The sequence below is a fragment of the Phyllobates terribilis genome, unplaced genomic scaffold (assembly GCF_046119375.1).
Source record: "Phyllobates terribilis strain yellow unplaced genomic scaffold, ASM4611937v1 Scaffold_3__8_contigs__length_932513732, whole genome shotgun sequence".
Taxonomy (NCBI): domain Eukaryota; kingdom Metazoa; phylum Chordata; class Amphibia; order Anura; family Dendrobatidae; genus Phyllobates; species Phyllobates terribilis.
Window position 1 is genome coordinate 927150985 of NW_027362763.1, and position 20895 is coordinate 927171879.

Here is a 20895-nt window from a genome sequence, read left to right on the forward strand (position 1 = left end):
TGATAGACAAGCATGTTATAGGTAAAGGTTATAAGACCACCTCCAAGCAGCTTGATGTTCCTGTGACTACAGTTGCACATATTATTCAGAAATTTAAGATCCATAGGATTGTAGCCAACCTCCCTGGACGTGGCCGCAGGAGGAAAATTGATGACAAATCAAAGAGATGGATTATACAAATGGTAACAAAAGAGCCCAGGAAAACTTCTAAAGAGATTAAAGGTGAACTTCAAGCTCTAGGAACATCATTGTCAGATCTGTCGTTGTCTGATCCAAAGTGGACTTCATGGGAGACGACCAAGGAGAACACCATTGTTGAAAAAAATCATAAAAAAGCCAGACTGGAATTTGCCATACCACATGTTGACAAGCCACAAAGCTTCTGGGAGAATGTCCTATGGACAGATGAGACAAAGATGGAAGTTTTTGGCAAGGCACATCAGCTCTATGTTCACAGACGGAAAAATGAAGCATATCAAGAAAAGAACACTGTCCCTACTGTGAAACATGGAGGAGGCTCTGTTATGTTCTGGGGCTGCTTTGCTGCATCTGGCACAGAGTGTCTTGAATCTGTGCAAGGTACAATGAAATCTCAAGTCTATCAAGGGATTCTAGAGAAAAATGTGCTGCCCAGTGTCAGAAAGCCCAGTGTCAGAAAGCTTGGTCTCAGTCGCAGGTCATGGGTCTTGCAACAGGATAATGACCCAAAACACACAGCTAAAAACACCCAAGAATGGCTAAGAGGAAAACATTGGACTATTCTGAAGTGGCCTTCTATGAGCCCTGACCTAAATCCTATTGAGCATCTTTGGAAAGAGCTGAAACATGCCATCTGGAAAAAGGCAACCTTCAAACACGAGACAACTGGAGCAGTTTGCTCATGAGGAGTGGGCTAAAATACCTGTTGAGAGGTGCAGAAGACTCATTGACAGTTACAGGAATCGTTTGATTGCAGTGATTGCCTCAAAAGGTTGTTCAACAAATTATTAAGTTAAGAGTACCATCATTTCTGTCCAGGCCTATTTCATGAGTTTAATTATTTTTTTTAATTCTGTGGAAGCAGGGGTGAAAAGCAATGACTGACTTTCATTTGTTCATTTTCATAGATTTTTAATTTATTATTACTTTTGTCAGATTCAAGTTATTTCTGTGACCATTGTGGGTTTTTCTTTCATTAAACAAGGGATACCAACAATTTTGACCACATCTGTATACACATCACCAGGTACCCAATGAAACCCTAAACCTAGCAGGTCCCTAAACAGCTGTCCGCGGATTTTATCACCCTAGGATTCGATATAGCGCCACCACTCACATTATGGTTTATAGAGATGATGTATTTTCACTCTCCACTTTTTTTATGCTGATTGATGCTACTATATGTAATCATTGCACTAGTCACTTTCTTTGCCATGGCAATCCTCTGCTGCTCACAGCGCTTGTCTTGCACTTGTAACCTCTCATGATTGCATCAGTCACTTTCTTTCAATGGGTAACCATGGTCGTTACCAGTATTTTCATTCCAGTGTGGAACACGTTCTACTGAGTTCTCTCCCTTTACAGCGTCAGGTAAGCTTACAGCCCCACGGTGGAACTCAGTCTGACATCTCTTCCGCCCTCTTGCCGCGCTCCTATTGGAGCGTGTCATACGGTACGGAAGTGACTCCGGCAGCCATGCATGGACCCGTCCGGCATTAACACATGTTCAGCTCCTTCCCTAATCCCCATCCCCATCGGTCAATAGGCATATATAAGGGGGACACACCTCCTCTTGCATCATCCATCGTTAAAGCCCACAGTGGCGAAACGCGCGTCGGGAATCTGGTGTGGGGCACAAGTAGCTCGGCGGTAAGCATACTGTATCTGATGACTTTTGTCTGCTCCTTGTCTCATCCATTGTACTCTTTCAACCCTAGGTGCTTTTTCCCATTTTTCATGAACTCTATATACATTTTGCACGGTTGCACTTTATGCACTGTCACTTTGTATTATCTATTGGCTAGAGATCTGATCAATTTGGCACTGTCATTTTACTTCTCCCTGGTTATTTGGTACAATTTGTGATATACTCCAGGTCTTTAGTTCCTAGATAGCATATTTATTTAGGATCCATAGAGAAATTAGCACTTTACTGTCAACACCACTAGGGTTTTGTTGTATATGTCGAGCTATTTATTCATTGATTATCTAAGTTAACTGGTAGTTCTTACTATCACTATGATATATTATTTAATTCATTAATACTATCTACTACCTCTTATTTAGTGTTGATGTACTTGTGTCCCATTGATATTATTCCACCTGTTGGGTTTTGTTTTTCTTTTCCTTGTTTCTTGATTTTATATAATAAAGATGTTAAATCACACAGCTGCAGATAATTCCAAAATGATGTATAGGTTGTTCTTATAGAGAGTGTAAGCCATAATATATAGAGACTTAGGGTTTTGTTGATTTGTGTTTTAGTATGCCTTTGTCATTTCCTGAATATATGTGGTTCTATCATGATTTATAATACATGAGTGCACTTTATGTCATAGTTTTCTATGTGTGGTTGGTCATTTAATATTTTTATAAAGGTTAAGGTTTTTTTTGGTAATGCCTTCTCCAGGTGTTATCACACTTAACCTATGGTTCCTGTGTCCCTCAATGAAGCGCCCAAGAAAGTTCTGTAAAGTTATACTGCCATTGAACATTGCTGTGTTGCATTTGATAATTCTTAACAAATCTTTATAGTGGTTTCAATTTCCTCCAACAGCCCTAGTTAAATTCTACAGTTCTGCTTTCTAGACGAGCTCTCTATACACAGAATTTCTAGCATTCCCTTTGAGCTAAATGATGATAATTCTGTGTAATAACCCCCAAACTAATGGTGGGTGGATGCATGCAAATAAAAAGTTATCTTTATGGCTCGGTTAGTGAAATTTGGAGAGAGATGCGAATATCTGGACTCGAACCACTTTAACCCCTTCGCGTCCTGGGAAGGGGTCCTCACATGTGGAGGGGACTCAGGAGCTGAGCTTCTTCCGTACGTGGCTGATACTGTTTATATTATGTGACCGGCATCTGTTTCTAACAGCCGCGGCTGGCACCGGGTACCTGCCACTGATGTTAACCTTATAAATGTCACTGTCAGCTACTGACAGCAGCATTTAAAAAGAATGCACACACAGTCTACTATCTGTGTGCGATCGCAGGCGACAGATGGGTTAATATGAAGGCCCCCTGTCACTGTTACAGTTGAAACCAGAAATTTACATACACTATACAAAAAGACACATATACATGTTTTTTCTCAATATCTGACATGAATTCAGATTAAACCTTTCCTGTTTTAGGTCAGTTAGGATTACCATAATTTTTATATTTTCCACATGCCAGAATAATGAGAGCGATAATGTTTTAAGGTATTTTTATTACTTACTGCAAAGTCAAAAGTTTACATATATTTCATTAGTATTTGGTATCATTGCCCTTAAAATGGTTGTCCAGTACTTTATATTACTCCCCCAAAGTATCCCCCCAGGGCCCCTAAGGATTTTTGTAATTACCTTACGTTGCAGATACAGCCTGTGAGCGGCGCTATCACTGGACACTCACAGGGACCACGTGACCGCTGGCTCTGACATCATCTGACGTCACGACAAGTGCTGGCAGCAGCCGGGGGTCTTCTGCATTCCACGGCAGTTGCCAGGCTGTGGGCGGGGTTAGTCTCTCCCCCCCGCATCACACCCAGCAACCCCGCCCGCAACCCAGCAGCCACCGCGGGGACCCCAGCGCTGAGTCACGCCTCACTTGTCGTGACGTCAGCGCGGGGTCACGTGATGCCTGTGAGCGGCCAAGGATAGCACCGCCCACAGGCACAAACCGCAACGTAAGGTACTTACAAGAATCCTTAGGGGCCATGGGGGGATACATTGGGGGGGGGGGGGGTAATATAAAGTACTGGACAACTTCTTTAAACTGAATGACTTGGGTCAAACGTTTGGGATATCCTTCCACAAGCTTCTCACAATAGTTGGTCGGAATTTGGGCCCATTTCACCTGACAAAACTGGTGTAACTGATCCAGGTTTGTAGGTCGCCTTGCTCACACCTGCCTTTTCAGCTTTGCCCAGAAATTTTCAATAGGATTGAGATCAGGGCTTTGTGATGGCCACTCCAAAACATTGACTTTGTTATCCTTAAGCCACTTTACCATTTTGGCAGTATGCTTCAGGTCATTGTCCATTTGGAAGAGCCAATTCCGCCCAAGGTTTTAACTTTCTGGCTGATGTCTTGAGATGTTGCCTTAGTATTGCCACATAATCTTCTTTTCTCATGATGCCGTCTATTTTGCGAAGTGCACCAGTCTCTCCTGCAGCAAAACAACCCCACAACATGATGCTGCCACCCATGTGTTTCACAGTTGGGATGGTGTTCTTAGGCTTCCAAGCTTCTCCCTTTTTCTGCCAAACATAACGATTGTCATTATGCTCAAAAAGTTACATTTTAGTTTCATCAGACCACAGGACATGTCCCCAAAATTTAAGGTCTCCGTTCCTGTGTGCATTTGCAAACATTAATCTGTTTTTTTTTTTTATGTTTCTTTTGGAGTAATGACTTCTTCCTGGCAGAGTGGCCTTTCAGTCCATGTTGATATTGTACTCGTTTCACTGTGGCTATGACACAATCTTACCAGCTTCCGCCATTATCTTCACAAGGTCTTTTGCTTTTGTCCTTGCGTTGATATCCACATGTTGGACCAAAGCACATTCATCTCTGGAACACAGAACCCGTCTCCTTCCTGAGCGGTTTGATGGCTGGACATTTCCATCTTGTTTGTACTTGCGTATAATTGTTTGTACAGATGAACGAGGCACCTTCAAGTATCTTGAAATTGTACCCAAGGATGAGCCAGACTTGTGCAAGTCCACAATTCTCTTATATCTTGGCTGATTTCTTTACTTTCCCATGATGTTACACAAAGAAGCAGTGTGTTTCAGGTGTGCATTAAAATACATCCACAGATGTGTCTCTAAGGGTATGTGCCCACGTAGCGTTTTACAAGCGTATATGCTGCAGAATTTCCACAGCGTAAACCCTTGGTAATCCGGCCCCCATGGTCCCCAATGACAAGCCACAATGTCAATGCCCATGCTGCGGATTTTTGCTGCGCTCAAAAATCCGCAGCATGTCCATTAATTTTGCGGACATTCAGCGTAATTGCCGCCATTGACTTGCATTGAAACGCATAATATCCGTGTCAGTACATTTGTACACACGTATATTATACGTTTCAATGTGCGGATGGTACCCAGGTCTGGAGGAGATGAGACTCTCATCCAGACCTGGGTACCATAGAAACTGTAAAAAAAAAAAAAAAGAATTTAAAATAAAAAATAAAGTTTATACTCACCTTCTGGTGTCCTCCCGGTGTATTTGTCTGCTCCGTCCGGTCTATTGCAATGCTCCCGCTGTTGTGAAGGACCTGCCATGACGTTACTGAGTCATGTGACCCATCACATGGCTCAGTGACGTCACCGCAGGTCCTTCACACCACCGCGAGCCGCCCAACACACCGGACGCGGCAGAGAGAACACCGGGAGGACACCGGAAGGTGAGTATAAACTTTATTTTTTTATTTTTTACGATTTTATTCTTTTTTTTTTTTTTTTTTTTTTAACTAACTTGGTCACACTACTATAAATCCATGTCGGTTGCATGGATTTATATAGTGTGAACAAGTTGTCAAGCACTTTTCCAAGTGATGCTAAAATCGCTTGGAAAAACGCTTGATAACCCACATGCGGAAATGCATGTGAAGAACTCTTGACAAACGCTTCTACCTGGCGGGAAAAACGCATGTAAAACCCTAATATACAATCCGCATGCGTTTTTCCTGCCAGGGAGAAGCGTAAAAAATATGCAGCATTTCTGCATCGTGGGCACTTAGATATTTTGGCAACATCTGAGTTAGGCTATCAGAAGCTTCCAAACACATGACTTCATCATATGGGCAGTCCAGAATTGTTTAAGGCATAGTAATCTTAGTGTATGTAAACGTTTGACTTTGCAGTAAGTAATAAAAACGCCTTAAACCATTCTCTCTCTCTTGCATTTGGCAAATATTCAAAATTATGGTAATCCTAATTGACCTAACACGGGAAAGGTTCATTCTGATTTCACGTCAGATATTGAGAAAAACATGCATATGTGTCTTTATATATAGTGTATGTAAACTTCTGGTTTCAGCTGTATGCCGTTCTTCCTTTGAAGCTCAGCCATAACCTGAACCCCATAGGAGAATGAGATTTTTCAGTATATACTGCAACATTGCAGTATATTGTATAAGTGATTGAACAGCTGCAGGTTTTAGTCCCCCAATGGGTTTAAAAATAATGTAAAAAAATATATAAAAGTTCAAATTCTCCCCCTTTTCCCCTGTTAAAAGTAAAAAAGTAAACAAAAAAAAATAAACATTTGGTATTGCCACATTTCATAAAAGTCAAATCTATTAAAATATGGAATTAATTAACCTGATCGGTAAACGGCATAAAAAGAAAAAAACAAACCACCAGATTTGCATTTCTTTGTTCAAAAAAACCAACCGACAAATAGCTGTTACGGATCTCATAAAATGGCGACACAGAGCAAAAATTTTTATTTGACATTATTCTGAATTTATTTAATCACTTAAAGGGATATTCTCATCTCCATGATCCTATCCCAATGTGTAGTAAGTGTAATAATAATATTAGCAAATACCTCCAATTAAAAATGTGGTATAGTTTTTCTGATTCGCTGTGTCTTTCCTCGTGCAGGGACTTGCAGGACCTTGGGTATCCATGGTTACGACCACTGATAAAGTGACAGTTAGTTAGCTAGCTGCTAGTGGTCGTAACCGTGGATACCTAAGGTCCTGTATTGCCTGCACATGAGGTAAGTGGCATAGCGAATCAAAAATACTATACTACATTTCTAATTGGAGGTATTTGCTAATATTATTATTATTACACCGACTACATATTGGGATAGGATCTTGGAGATGGGAATACCCCTTTAGGCTATGTGCCCACGATGCAGAAATGAAGCAGAAAATTTCTGCAGCATTTCTGCATCTCCCTGGCAGAAAAAACGAATGCAGATTGTACATGCGTTTTTCCTGCAGAATACATGCGGATTCACATGTGTTTCCGCATGCGGACTGACAAGCGCTTTCAGGCGATAGCATCACTTGGAAAGTGCTTGACAACTAGGTCACACGATATAAATCCATGCAACCGGCATGGATTTATATAGTGTGACCATAAAACAATGCTTAAAATAAAGCTATACTCACCCGCAATGCCCCAGCGTGTGCTGCAGCGCTCGTTTCTGTCTGGTTCCCAGCTGCCGGCATATCGCCAGACACAGAGGAGAAGGGCCTGCGGTCACATGACTGTAACGTCACCGGCATGCCGAGAGAAGCCGTTGGACAGGTGAGTATAAACTTTATTTGTTATTTTATTCTTTTTTTTTTACAGGTACAATGGTACCCAGGTCTGGATGAGAGTCTCCTCTCCTCCAAAACTGGGTACCATCCGCACATAGAGACGCATAGAAGCCGCTTGTACAAATGTACAGACGCGCATTCTATGCTTCTCAATGCAAGTCAATGGCGGCGCTTCCGCAAAATTAATGGACATGCTGCGGATTTATGAGCGCTGCAGAAACGCTGCGGAAAAATCCGCAGCATGTGCATTGACATTGCGGAGTGCCATTGGGGACCATGGGGTGCGGATTACCATGCGTTTTTGATGCTTTTCCGCTGCGCATGAAAAACGCATCGTGTGCACGCAGCCTTAAATAGAAAAAAAAAATCAAAGTATGTTTGGTATCGCTGTAATCAAACTAACCTGGACAATCATGTTTATAGCTCATTTTTACCACAAAAGGAACACCATAAAAACAAAGCCTCCCCCCAAAAAAATGTTGGAATTGTATGTTTTTTTTACCATTTCGTCACACTTGCAATTATATTCCTGTATTTCAGTGCATTTTATGGTAAAATACTTCGTTCCATTCAAAAGTATTCCTTATCCCGCAAAAAAAGCAAATCCAAAACGTCCGCCAACTGAAAACTAAAATAAGTTAAGGCTCTTGAAAGAAGGCGCAGAAAAAACTAAAGCGCAAAAACAAAAAAATTCCCTTGTCCTTTCTAAAGGGTTTAAGATATTTTTTATAAAATTATTCAACACAGAATTTGGGACTTATTGCTGAAACTTTAATGGGCAGTATATATTTTTTATTTTTAACTCCTAACGTCTCATAGTCCATATACGTCCCATGTTGATTTTGTTTTCACTTCTAATCCTTCTGTATTTCCTCTTTAGCCATAAAGATGAGTTCACCATTGTTCCTGTGTTGGTTGGAGCCCTTAGCGAATCAAAAGAACAAGAATTTGGGAAACTATTTAGCAAATACTTAGCAGATCCAACTAATCTCTTTGTAATTTCATCAGATTTTTGTCATTGGGGTAAGTAAGAGAACAACTTTTTCCTTTTATTTTTTTATTTTTTATTGAAACGACCAGAAAACTGTAATAACTATTCAAAACCGCTATAGGTGACTATACACATTAGCTAAATGTTGGTCGAGCCTGCAGATTCTACTAGGATTGACCAGTTATGTGATTGGAGTTTTCCAACTCTCCCATGAGGGCAGATGTCTGGGGAAAGACACCCGGCATGTTGGAATTTTAAACATTGCCTATCCTATGTCCCTGTGGGAGATGAGCCACTGCCAAGAGGGTCTAGCAGCAACTTTTACTCCTTTACCCATATAAAATAAAAATAACATGTACAGTTGGCAAAGAATGTAAAGCTATGATGGTGATGGGGACAATCTGGTTTAGCCAAAAGCTCTTTGTATGGCCAGCATTACTTATTCCCTTCTTCCTACTGGAAAAATATAGATTCTCAGTCAAGCAAAAAGTGCCGAAGGATAGTTTATCAGATCAACGGCTGTTCGAGGTGGACAGCCACCTACAAGGTGGGTTTTAGACAAAGTGTACCCTGTGCTAAACTTAAAAATGGGACCCCAAATGCTAACATACTGCAACATCACACAGAAACATTTAGGTTGCATTTTCAAGAGCTGAATTCCATGAACTGTTGGAGCACAGTCGACTTTATTGAAGTTGTTTGGCTCTTGTTTATCGGCCTCTTACACCGGCTGAGGAAGAATGATGGGGACAGAACGATCTCTGATAGATCATTCTGTCCCCATACAGTATGGTGCCATCAGCAGCCCATCTCTTGTTTACACCAGGCGATGTGCTGCTGAGAATAGTGACTATTATTCCCGCATAAACAATCCAATCATCCTATGAATGAGAAGCATTTTGCTCGTTCATTGGGTGATTGCTATTGTATGTTACACACATGTAGTAGGAGGAATCCAGTTCATCATGAGTAATGGTGCTGAGTGCACCAGAAACGTGTTGATGTTCTTATCTTTGGACTAATGATACATGTGAAGATGTTTTGGACACACACAAATAAAGCTGAAGATTTTATACCATTGAACTGGATTCCTTTTACCACATGCTGATCATCATCGTCAGTGGCAGTGATGTTCCTTCCATGCTTCAGAGGGACTAGGCAACTGCGGATGGCTGTCTTTTTTTCCTTTTTCCAATCTGTTACACACATCACATGTGTGCACACAAACCTATGTATATATTCAAAGCACATACACAAATATGTATATGTATCTACACAGAGAAAATACATACATATACGTGTGTGTGTGTGTGTATATACGAATAATATATATATATATATATATATATATATATATATATATATATATATATATATATATATATATATATATATATATATATATATATATATATATATATATATATATATATATATATTTAGTACAGACCAAAAGTTTGGACACACCTCATTTAAATACTTTTCTCTATTTTCATGACTACCTCTTGAAGCTCATCAAGAGAATGCCAAGAGTGTGCAAAGCAGTCATCAAAGCAAAAGGTGGCTACTTTGAAAATCCTAGAATATAAGACATATTTTCAGTTGTTTCACACTTTTTTGTTAAGTATATAATTCCACATGTGTTGATTCATAGTTTTGATGCCTTCAGTGTGAATGTACAATTTTCAGTCATGAAAATACGGAAAAATCTTTAAATGAGAAGGTGTGTCCAAACATTTCGTCTGTACTGTATATATAGATATATATGTAGCACATGCATAGACACGCACGCACACACACACATACCCAGAGCATATATGCACGAATGTATATACAGAGCTCTTACATACATACACATATATGCAAAGAGCACATGTATTTAAACAGAGCACACGCATATGCATATAAGCACGCATGTATATCTATTTAGAGCGCACACGCATATGTCTAGGAACGCATGTGGGCACACTTGTATGTCTATACACAGAGCATGCATATACATGTGTGTATATATACATACTAGAGAGGACTTGCCAGCATGTTTTCTGTTCAGTTCTTCAGAACTCTCACAGGTGCAGGATCTTTGGTCACATGATTGTTATGTTACCAAAGGTCCTGCTGCACCTTAAAGGGAACCTATCAGCAGGTTTTTGCTATGTAATCTGAAGACCACATTCTGTAGGGGTTACAACACAGATTTCAGTGATGCCGCTCTTATCCAGCTCCTGCTTTTGATTACTAGCAATGATTGTTTTGCACTAGGAGCTTATTACTAGGACACAGAAGCAAGCGTATTTGGTAGTCTGGCTTAATCTCCTTCTATAATTAAACACCTACTGTCTTTAAACAATGTATATACAGAGCCTAGTGTGGGTGGTGTTCTCTTTCTCACCTCTGCTGCATTGCGAAATCTAAAAACTCAGATTGTCTCAGAACCACTTCACCCAGTAAACTAAGTGATACATCATTTAGGGTCTCTTTGTCTACATCATGCTGCTCTCAAATGAGGTAGCAAAATCCTGCTGACAAATTCCCTTTAACTTTGTAAACTGCACTGATAATGCAGAACTAGTATTATCAGTGTAGTTTCTGCTTATACTGCTGGGGGGCCCCTATGGGGATGGGGGCCTTGGTGATTTGCCCAGTTTACCACCCCTAATGCCTACCCTGGCCACCTTTAAAAGTGGTGTAATGTATTCAGAAAGATTGAGTAAACATGATGAAATTCCATTACCAATGGTGGAGACTACTTTTGACAAGCATTGTGTCAATTTTCACTCAGTGTCATATTTTAGCATCATTTTGTCTGATAATTTCTAGCCAGTTCTGCTCAAGTCCCATAGTTTTAGTCATCCTTTTAATATCAACGGACGAAACCCTAGTCTGCTTCCATCCATATATATTTAACTTGGAAGCTCAAATAACATGTAATCTGCACTTCTCATCCTGTCTTAAAGAGAGTGTTCCATGAGCAAAGTAGACTTTAATAGATCTTGCAATAATAATAACTTCCATAATTGTATGTGTTAAAAAAAATGTTCCTGTGCTGAGATAATTTTATAAATTTGCCCCTGCTGTGTACTGTGTAGTGGCTGTGTCTGACATGCAGAGCTGCACCAGACCATGGTCTGCACATACCACAGGTCCTGGCTGAGGGATTATACCTTTCCCTGTATGAGGTAACAAATTTCTTTGTTTTATCACTGGAGTCAGTGTTTCTGCCATGTCACCAGTCCTGTGAGCTCATCATGAATTAAGTCAGTGATGTCAGCTCAGTTACTAAGTCCCTGACTTGGTTTATGATGAGCTCAGTTGGCTGGAGACAGGGTGAAACACTCACTGTCATAAAACAAGGAAATGTGTTACCTCAGGCACCTGCAGTTGTGAACCTCTGCTGTTTTATATCTGTATGCTCACTTATCATAAGTGACTTATGTATCCTCCCCTGGCCAGGAGCTGTGGTGTCTGCTGACAATGAATTGGAGCAGCTTTGCATGTCAGACACAGCCATTACACAGTACACAGTAGGGGCACATTAAGGCTATGTGCCCACGTTGCATTTATGAAGCAGAAAATTTCTGCTGCATAAATGCAAGTCCTCTCCCGGAAAAACGCATGCGGAATTCCGCACGCGTTTATCGCGCATTTTTCGCGCGTTTATCACGCGTTTTCCACATGCGGAATTGCCTTGCGTTTTTTATGCATTGGACAAAGGCAATTCTGCTTGCGGAAACGCAAAATTAAATGACATGCTGCGGATTTTTGAACGCGGCATAAACGCTGCGGAAAAATCCGCAGCATGTGCATAGAACTTGCGGAATCCCATTGGGGACCATGGGGTGCGGATATACATGCGTTTTTCAAGCGTTTACGCTGCGGAAATTCCGCAGCATATACGCTTGAAAAATGCTACGTGGGCACACAGCCTTATAAGATTATCTCAGCACAGGAACATTTTTTTAAGACATCCAGTTGTGCAACTTCTCATTATTCCAAGCTCTATTGATTAAAATGTACTTTGTTCATGGGACAACCCCTTCAATCTTCTAAGGTCATGGCACACTACAACATGCCTGGAAGTTTAGTTTTGTCAAATGTTTGTTAACATTGGATCTGATTCATCAAAGCCGGCATTGTTCACTCTTGTCTTGATGATGGGGTGTGCTGGAGTCAAACGCTTCTTATTCATGAAAAGGTGCACGTCTCTTCATTAAACTGGAGCGTCTGACGAGTGGTGTGTGCTATGCCAGAAGATTTCTGGTGTACGGCACACTACAGCTTTTAATGAATTAGACTGTGGAGTCCCACCCTTGTCGAACTTCAGCCCATTTCGGCGGAGCTGGGAGTAACTGGCATGATAATGCCAAAACTCCGAGTTGCGCCTCATTTTTGTGACTTTTCAAAGCTTTTATGTCAGAATTCTGGTGTGAAAGATTTTATGAATCAGGCACATTGTATCCATGGTGAAACCATTATGTAACTAGAGGAAAGTAACTTAATTTTTTTTTCACCAAAGATATGTCCCGATTAGGTTTCAAACAGGGCCTTTGAAGGGGTTTTCTAATGAAGACATCTGCAACAAACTAAATAGATCAATGTAATCTAGCAAAATGAAATATATGTAAAGGTGTCCGCTGCTATGACTTCTATGATGCATTGTCGTACAAACATATGCAAGAGCATGCTAAGGTGTATGAAAACATTGAATATATGATATTTATTAAGACTGGCGTGCTCAACGATTTTCAGAACTCCATAGAAGTGAATGAAGAGTTGAGCCTGCGTGACCACCTCTCCATTCAAAGGGCCTGGTTCTCGAGATAGGTACGGATCCTACCTCTAGGTGATTTACCTCATGCAATTGCCACCCACAATGACAACCTTCATGACCAACAATGAAAGTCAAGTTAATCTGAAATCTCTACTGTGTGGCCACCTTAAAGTTACATAGGCCATAAACCAGAGGGACTCTACTACATTTTGTAAAGGTCCACTTACCTGGCTCTGCACTCAGATGAAGGTCTGAGCTGAACTCTATCAGGAAGCCTGCTGTCTTAATAATGTTTCAAAAAAATTGTAGAATTGTCTATTTCCAGATTTATCTTTTGGTGGGAAAGCCAGACCACAAAATGAATTTGGAGCCTAGATGCCTGTGCTCATTTAGACTCCTGACTAGAACCCTATAATTAACACACCAGATCATATGCCTTAAAGAGAAGTTACCATCAGGATTTTATTCCCCACACTAATGGCATGTATGGAAAGGTAATTTAATGCTGAGTACAGACCTTTCTTGTAGAAATGCTGTTTTAGAGATGTCCATAGTTGAAATAATGTGCTTATGATGTGCAGTGGGGTGGGCTCTGCACTCACAAATCTCTAAATACTGCTTTTACCTATGAATTCAGATTGAAAAGTCAAAGCGGCAGATTTCTCTGATAAAATATATTCCAAAATGTCTTATTTTTATGTGCACTATTGATTTTATGAATTAATTAAGAAAACAATTACACATTTAATTTAGATTCCAGAGCCCTAAAATGATAGATCTTGGACCAGACCACTTAAATTAATTCAGATACAAGGTAAAGTTTATACATACCGATTCCAACTTTTTTCAGGTGCTGCAGCATACAAGGTCCTGACACGAGTCAGTGTCAGGACCTTACGTGTCAGACCTAGTATTAGTTTGGCTGCTGACGACAAAACTGCCACCATAGATGCACTTAGGAGACCCTATCTTCCAATGCATCTATGACTGCAAGTCTGTGGGGTCCAGGAGCTGGTGTAGACCTGTTATAGTACAGAAAAACTGGAGCCCAGCTCCTCTAAGAGATGGCTGTAATCCAGTATTAGGGAATGGGACCAGTGTAGGTTATAGCCTGTTAAGCTCCACTTATCCACCAGCGATAATGGCCCCAATTCCAAGACCGGCATTTTGTACTCTAGCCTTGATGAAGGGCTTTATGGCATGTACCTCTTAATGAATATCTTTCAGCTGCCATGTGCTGCCCCAAGAAATATACGGAGGTCAAGGAGTGGAGTACATTTCTTTTGTAATTTCCGCCACTTTTCTTGCATAAGTTATGATGAATTTGTCGGCTGCGCACAGACACCACCCACTTTTCAAAAGGTTGACTACGAAGATATGAAAATGTCAAGTCCCAAAATTTTTGTGCAGCTTCAAGCAGTTTTACACCAGAAAACTGCTTAATGAATCAGGCCGCATGTCTTTTACAATGGGTATGCAATCAAGGTCTCGGGCAACTGTGCGAGAGGGAAATTGGACAGAACTAAGGTGTAATGAGAGCTGGCTGATTGCAACAGGAAAATAGGACCTTTATACATTCATCCTATTTCTGTAGAAAGTTAATCTGTTCAGGAGAGGTCGTGGGAAAGACAAACATATATGTGTGGGTGCTTTGTATGAATCGCTGCCTGCCTCCTATACTTCTGTGACCGCATACCTACAGAATTCGGACAGCTGGTGTTCCCTCTGTGAAGTGGGACTAATTTACACTACTTGACTGTACCCCTACCGTAGACAATAGTGTCCATTACTCCTTAATTCTATTGAGAGAGGAAGGTGATTTAAAAGCTGTGTCAGAATTATGGCCCTTGGCCGTAGTATAGTATTTTTCAATGGCACAATGGCCTGAAATGCATTAGCAATGCTACTTGTATGCGTAGATGACTTATGTCAAGGTTTTAACCTATGAGATAAAAGCTGAATTAATATTTCGGCTTAGAAAACTGCCAGGCAACCCTCCAACTTTTGGTGAGATGATAAACTTTCCAACCTTTATAATTGCTCCTAAGTATTTAAAAGAGGAGGAAGTTTATAAGTAATGGCAAAACTGTGCCATTCAAAAATACTCTTTGCCAAGTTAATAAAGAAAGAAGTCCTTATCCACTTACATCAACAGAATTAAATAAAAGTTGTGGCATCCAGCAAGGCAGAACAATAATTTCTGGGGTCTTAATGTCACAATGAGGTCATAAATGCTTTAAATATTGGAGCAGCTGCTAGAGACAAAAGAGGAATCTGGATAAACTTAAGAGAAAACCTACACCTTCTTCCAAGCTGAACCTGTACCACAGTATTGACTGTTTACAGTGTCAATATAGATAGAAAATAAAGATTTTTTTTTATTGAAGTTGTAATGTATTTTGGGATCACTCTGACCCCTTTAGCCAGTAAAATTCTACAATCACTTCTATTATATATTGTGACTGACAACAGGGTCAGTGTGACCCCCAAAACTGATTGCAACTCTTTATTTTTTTTTTTAATCAATAAAATCGACTCAAACCAATTTGTTGCAGAGAATGATTTCATTTTCTAACATGATCTACTTTATATACTAAAATGAGACCCATTTATTTCACATGCTGCAGGGCATCTTAGATATTTCTAGCATATACACAGAATGTCCATAGGTGTCTATAAGATGCTGGTCCTACTTCTAGAAGCTGCCTCTATCTTGAGAACACCAGGCAGCTCTGAACCCTGTTTCACAGCATCTGTAAACAGAATGGTGGCCCACATGCGCAACTCTCCATTCACTTTTATGGGAGTTCTGAAAATACCTGGCAAGCATGGGACATTCTGCAAGCAAGTGAAATGGTGCATGGTTTTGATCTGCTTATATTAGCATTTATCGAATTAACTTACTTTTACAGGACAACGTTTTCGTTATACATATTATGATGAATCTCAAGGAGAAATCTATAGGTCAATTGAAAACTTAGACAAAATGGTAAGAGTCAGTGTATTACTTGTTAATAATATTTATCTGTATTGTAAGTTTAGACAGCTGAACTTTTAAAGGGAATTTGTCTGTAAGATCAACCCTACTAAGCCGTCTATATGAGCATGCAGGTCATCAAAAGATGAATAAAATGATACCTTCATATCTGTGATCCGATGTTTTATTCTAGAGGAATCCATAATTTTCTGAATGTGTAAATGAGTGGTTGAGATCTACGAGTCAGACATAGATCTCCCTGAGAATCTACCTCCACAGCTTATTCTAAATGAAAGGGGCCGTTACCAGTGTGAGACATGTAGTGACTGACAGTCTGCTCTCCTGATCTACATGTCTCACACTGGTAACACCCCCTTTTATTTAAAATAAGCTCTGGAGGCAGATTGATAGATCTTAACAATTCATTTACATATTAAGATAACATGCATTTCTCTGGAATAAGACATCAGATCGCAGATATGAAGGTATCATTTTATTCAACTTTCTGTGACCTTTTGCGAATATAGACTGCTTAGGACGGTTGAGCCTACTGACAGATTACTTTAATACTATAACATGGTACCATGCTATCAGACAGATCCAAGAATAGAAGAGAAAATGAAAAACATGAGAAGAAACAAGTTTTTCCCATCTCAAAAAAGGCATGTTATCCCACTAAAACATGCTATCACTAGTATATTGATCACTGTGACCAGTGGGTGTCTGACCTCTGGGAACACCACAGATTCTAAGAACAAAGGGGTCATGTTACAAGTCCCCTTTAGTGTTTTACCTTGCACCTTTGCACTTCTTTACCTGCTGTGCAGAGAACTGCAGTACAATCCCAGGCAAGTGAATGGCAGTTCCCTGCACAGCTGAGTGGCTGGAGCAGGGGATGCAGTGCTACACCCAAACTGCATCCTTTTCAGCATGGGTCGAAACCACTGAAAATCAGATATTACGGCGATAAGCTATACCTTCAGAAGGTGGGAAAATTCCTTTAACGCATAGTGGTTTTTGCCATATTGTGGGTTAACATTTTGTACCCTGGTGGGGTAAAATAGGGTGTTAATATCTGGCTGCCTTCTTCCTAGGCTGCCGCGATTTGTTCACGCAAGAAGCTGAACGTGATGTACACATTGCATTCATCTTTATTTAATTCCCAGAATTAAACCTGTATTAATCCTAAAGGAAGTGGGAGGGGGTCTGGTGGTGAGAAACCCTGTTTCTGCAGACTGTACAACAAACATTTTTATTTTCTCATTAAAAAGTACAACTTTTAATCTAAACTTGTTTGTAAATTCTAAATGCAGGAATGATTCAGTTAATATGAGCAGATCAGAGACAAATCCTTCCATTTATATCCAGCTAAGCATAAAATGTGTAGCTAATAATATATAATATACTTTTTTTTGCAAAAATCTTTCTTACCTTGGCAATCATAAAATTTGCAATAAAACACACACAACAGACAGGAGGTAACCTGCAGAACTATATTCACTCCATCCAGAGATTCAGTGTAACACAAGTATTTTATGACCGCCCTCCACCAAGCTTAGTATTCGTTAGCCTAAGTGTGAACATGCTGCGTTGGTTCTAACATAGACCCACTTTGTGTATGTGCATTGTTCTAATACAGATGTCCTCTATCGTCACTCTAAAATATGGACTAATTAAAGTAATGAATTTTCACAATCCTAAACTGGCATAATAAGAATTCTATTTTCTATTATTTTAGGGTATGAGTATTATAGAACAACTAGACCCTATGCCGTTTAGTAATTACTTGAAGAAGTATCATAATACTATATGTGGAAGACACCCCATTGGGGTGCTTTTAAACGTGAGTATCCTTGTTCTACACTATTTAATAAGTCTTTAACCCTTTCAGGACAAAGCATTTTTTTCATTATCTCATTCAAAGAGTAATATTTTTTATTTTTCCTTCAACATAACTGTATGAGGGCGTCAGTCTTTTTTTTTTTTTTTTGCGTAATGAGTTATATTTATTTGAAGCACTATTTTGGGGTACATATAACTTATTAACCGACTTTTATTAAAACAAAACAGTAATTTTACATTTTAAATTGTACGCCATTCACAAAATGAAGTGTTATCTTCATTCTGTTCATTCTGTGGGTCATCACAAATATGCGGATACCATGTTTACAGGACTGTGTAAAAGTTTTAGGCTGGTGGGGAAAAATGCTGAAAAGTAAGAATGCTTTCAGAAGCGGAAATAAGTTAATTGATAAAAAAAATAAACAAAACGTAAAGTGATTACACAAGAGAAATCTACATCAGATCACCCTTTGCCTTCAAAACGGCATCAATTCTTCTAGGTACACTAGCACAGTGTGAGGGATTTTATAGGATTATATTCAGGTTTATTAGTAATGAATTATATGAAACTGGTGATAATGATCATAATTTTTGTTTTGGAAAAGTCATAACTAAGACAGAAACCACTGTATAGGAGACTTAAAATTGGATGAGGAACAGACAAACTTTGCTACAAATGTGGTTGTGGAAAATAATTTCATTTTACAAGTCATACACCTTGGCAATACTGAGCACAGCAAAACACAAGGTAGTTATTCTACATCAACAAGGTCTCTCCCAGGCAAAGACTTCAAAGGAAAACCAAAAACAAGGGCCAGAAAACCTGTTTGTGTCAGTGCACCAACATATTATAACCACTAGCAGCCCGAGTTCTGAAACAAATACGTTTCGGAAGCTAGAACAGTGTGCTCTACATAATAAAAACTGACTCAAATTACCCATGTCTGTTCACTTTCAGCCTTTTTACACGATAAACAACAAAGTTGTCATAATTAATAAATTAGGTCTAAGGGGTAACATTTCTCCTTGTGGATAGTGAAATACCGGCTCTGGCATGTCAAGGTAAGGAGGCTTATTTGCCGTGCAAAGCTACTCTGGGAAATTTAATATGCAAATTGCCTCCTTACCTTGAGTGCCAGAGCTGGTGTGTCACTCTCCACAAGGATAAACGTTACCCCTTAGACCTCAGTCCAGAGCCTCTCATCTAGCCAAATCAGAACTCATACTTTGCACTGACGAGGGCCAACAGCCTGAAACCCCGTGTCTGCAAATTGAGATTCTGATTTGGCGTTTATCCTAAGTCATACTGCACGACTCATTAAAGGGTTGATTGTGTAGGATTGCTTCTTCCAATAGGTGGCGCTGTAGAGTCCTCTTTTTCTCTGAAGAGGCAATTTGCTTAATAAATTAGTAAATGGCATTATGGAAAACAAAAATAAAATTTAGAAGATTACAGAGACGGTCACCAATTGAGATCGCGTGGAAATCTCTCTGTATGCCTTATCACCTTCAGTGGATCCTGTTAAAATCTCTGCCTCAAGAACAATTGTAATCAATAATGTTACAACTAATCGTGTACCATTGCAGAGTCCTCGTTTTGTATTCAAATTTTTCAACAACATAATAATGCTGCCCGCCTTAAGTCTAAGGCAATGACTTGGCATGCCTGATGGGGTTAAGCTATTTAAAAATTCAATAGGAAAATGTTCCCTTTCATCGTCGAGATCTACAACAACATCATTGCATGTCATCGCTCCAACGTCAGCTGATGTTTTTCTCGGACTCACCTCAACATTAAGCTCTTTATGTAGTAAAATGTACTTATTGAAAAACAGTTATTATAGTAGTTAAACTGCAGCAACAAGGTCTCTGCCAGGCAAATACTTCACAGCAGCCTGGGGTTTCAAGATGTGCTGTTGAAGAAGCACCAAGAAATAGGCAACATTAAGGACTATAGACGCAGTGGTCGGCCCGAAAAACTTAATGCAGCAGATGAATGCTAAATCATAATTATTTCCCTGCTAAATCAGAAGATGTCCAGCAGTGGGACCCAGCTACACTTATCTACTATTGCTAATATAGTATCTACTATTGCTAATATAGTTCCAAAATGCATATCTGTAATATAAACACACCAAAATGTTGAAATAGCAACTCCACTGACGCATTAAAAAAAGAGCACTAAGGAGAGATCATGCTATAAAAAAATTACTATTCAATTCAGAAACAATTAAAGGTGGGTATGAAGTTTCAAAAATATAACTACCAGCAAGAGATGGCATACGTGAACGAAGTAGGAAGAACATCCGCATATTTATCAGTGATATAATATCATAAACCTTATACAAATTAAAGTTAATAATAATAATAATAGATGAGACCGTTATATGGTATGCAGAATAGCAGTAAATTACATAGATAAGAACATATCAAGGGCAAGTGCTTCAATATACAGTGCTCAAAAAAATAAAGGGAACGCTCAAATAACACATCCTAGATCTGAATGAATGAAATCTTCTCATTGAATACTTTGTTCTGTACAAAGTTGAATGTGCTGACAACAAAATCACACAAAAATCATCAATGGAAATCAAATTTATTAACCGATGGAGGCCTGGATTTGGAGTCACCCCCAAAATTAAAGTGGAAAAACACTACAGGCTGATCCAACTTTGATGTAATGTCCTTAAAACAGGTCAAAATGAGGCTCCGTATTGTGTGTGTGGTCTCCTGTATGACCTCCCTACAACGCCTGGGCATGCTCCTGATGAGGTTGCCGATGATCTCCTGTGGGATCTCCTCCCAGACCTGGACTAAAGCATCCGCTAACTCCTGGACAGTCTG

At 39.6% G+C, this 20895-nt stretch overlaps 1 protein-coding gene across 2 annotated transcripts in view; it reads left to right on the forward strand.

Moving 5' to 3' along the window:
• Positions 1–20895, forward strand: part of MEMO1 (mediator of cell motility 1) — a 93359-nt gene that overhangs the window by 35450 nt on the left and 37014 nt on the right. For both annotated transcript variants that reach the window (XM_073672826.1, XM_073672825.1), the window contains exons 6-8: positions 8351–8493; positions 16145–16221; positions 17948–18052. In XM_073672826.1, coding sequence (XP_073528927.1) covers positions 8351–8493; positions 16145–16221; positions 17948–18052 — 325 coding nt within the window. The remainder of the gene's footprint in view (positions 1–8350; positions 8494–16144; positions 16222–17947; positions 18053–20895) is intronic.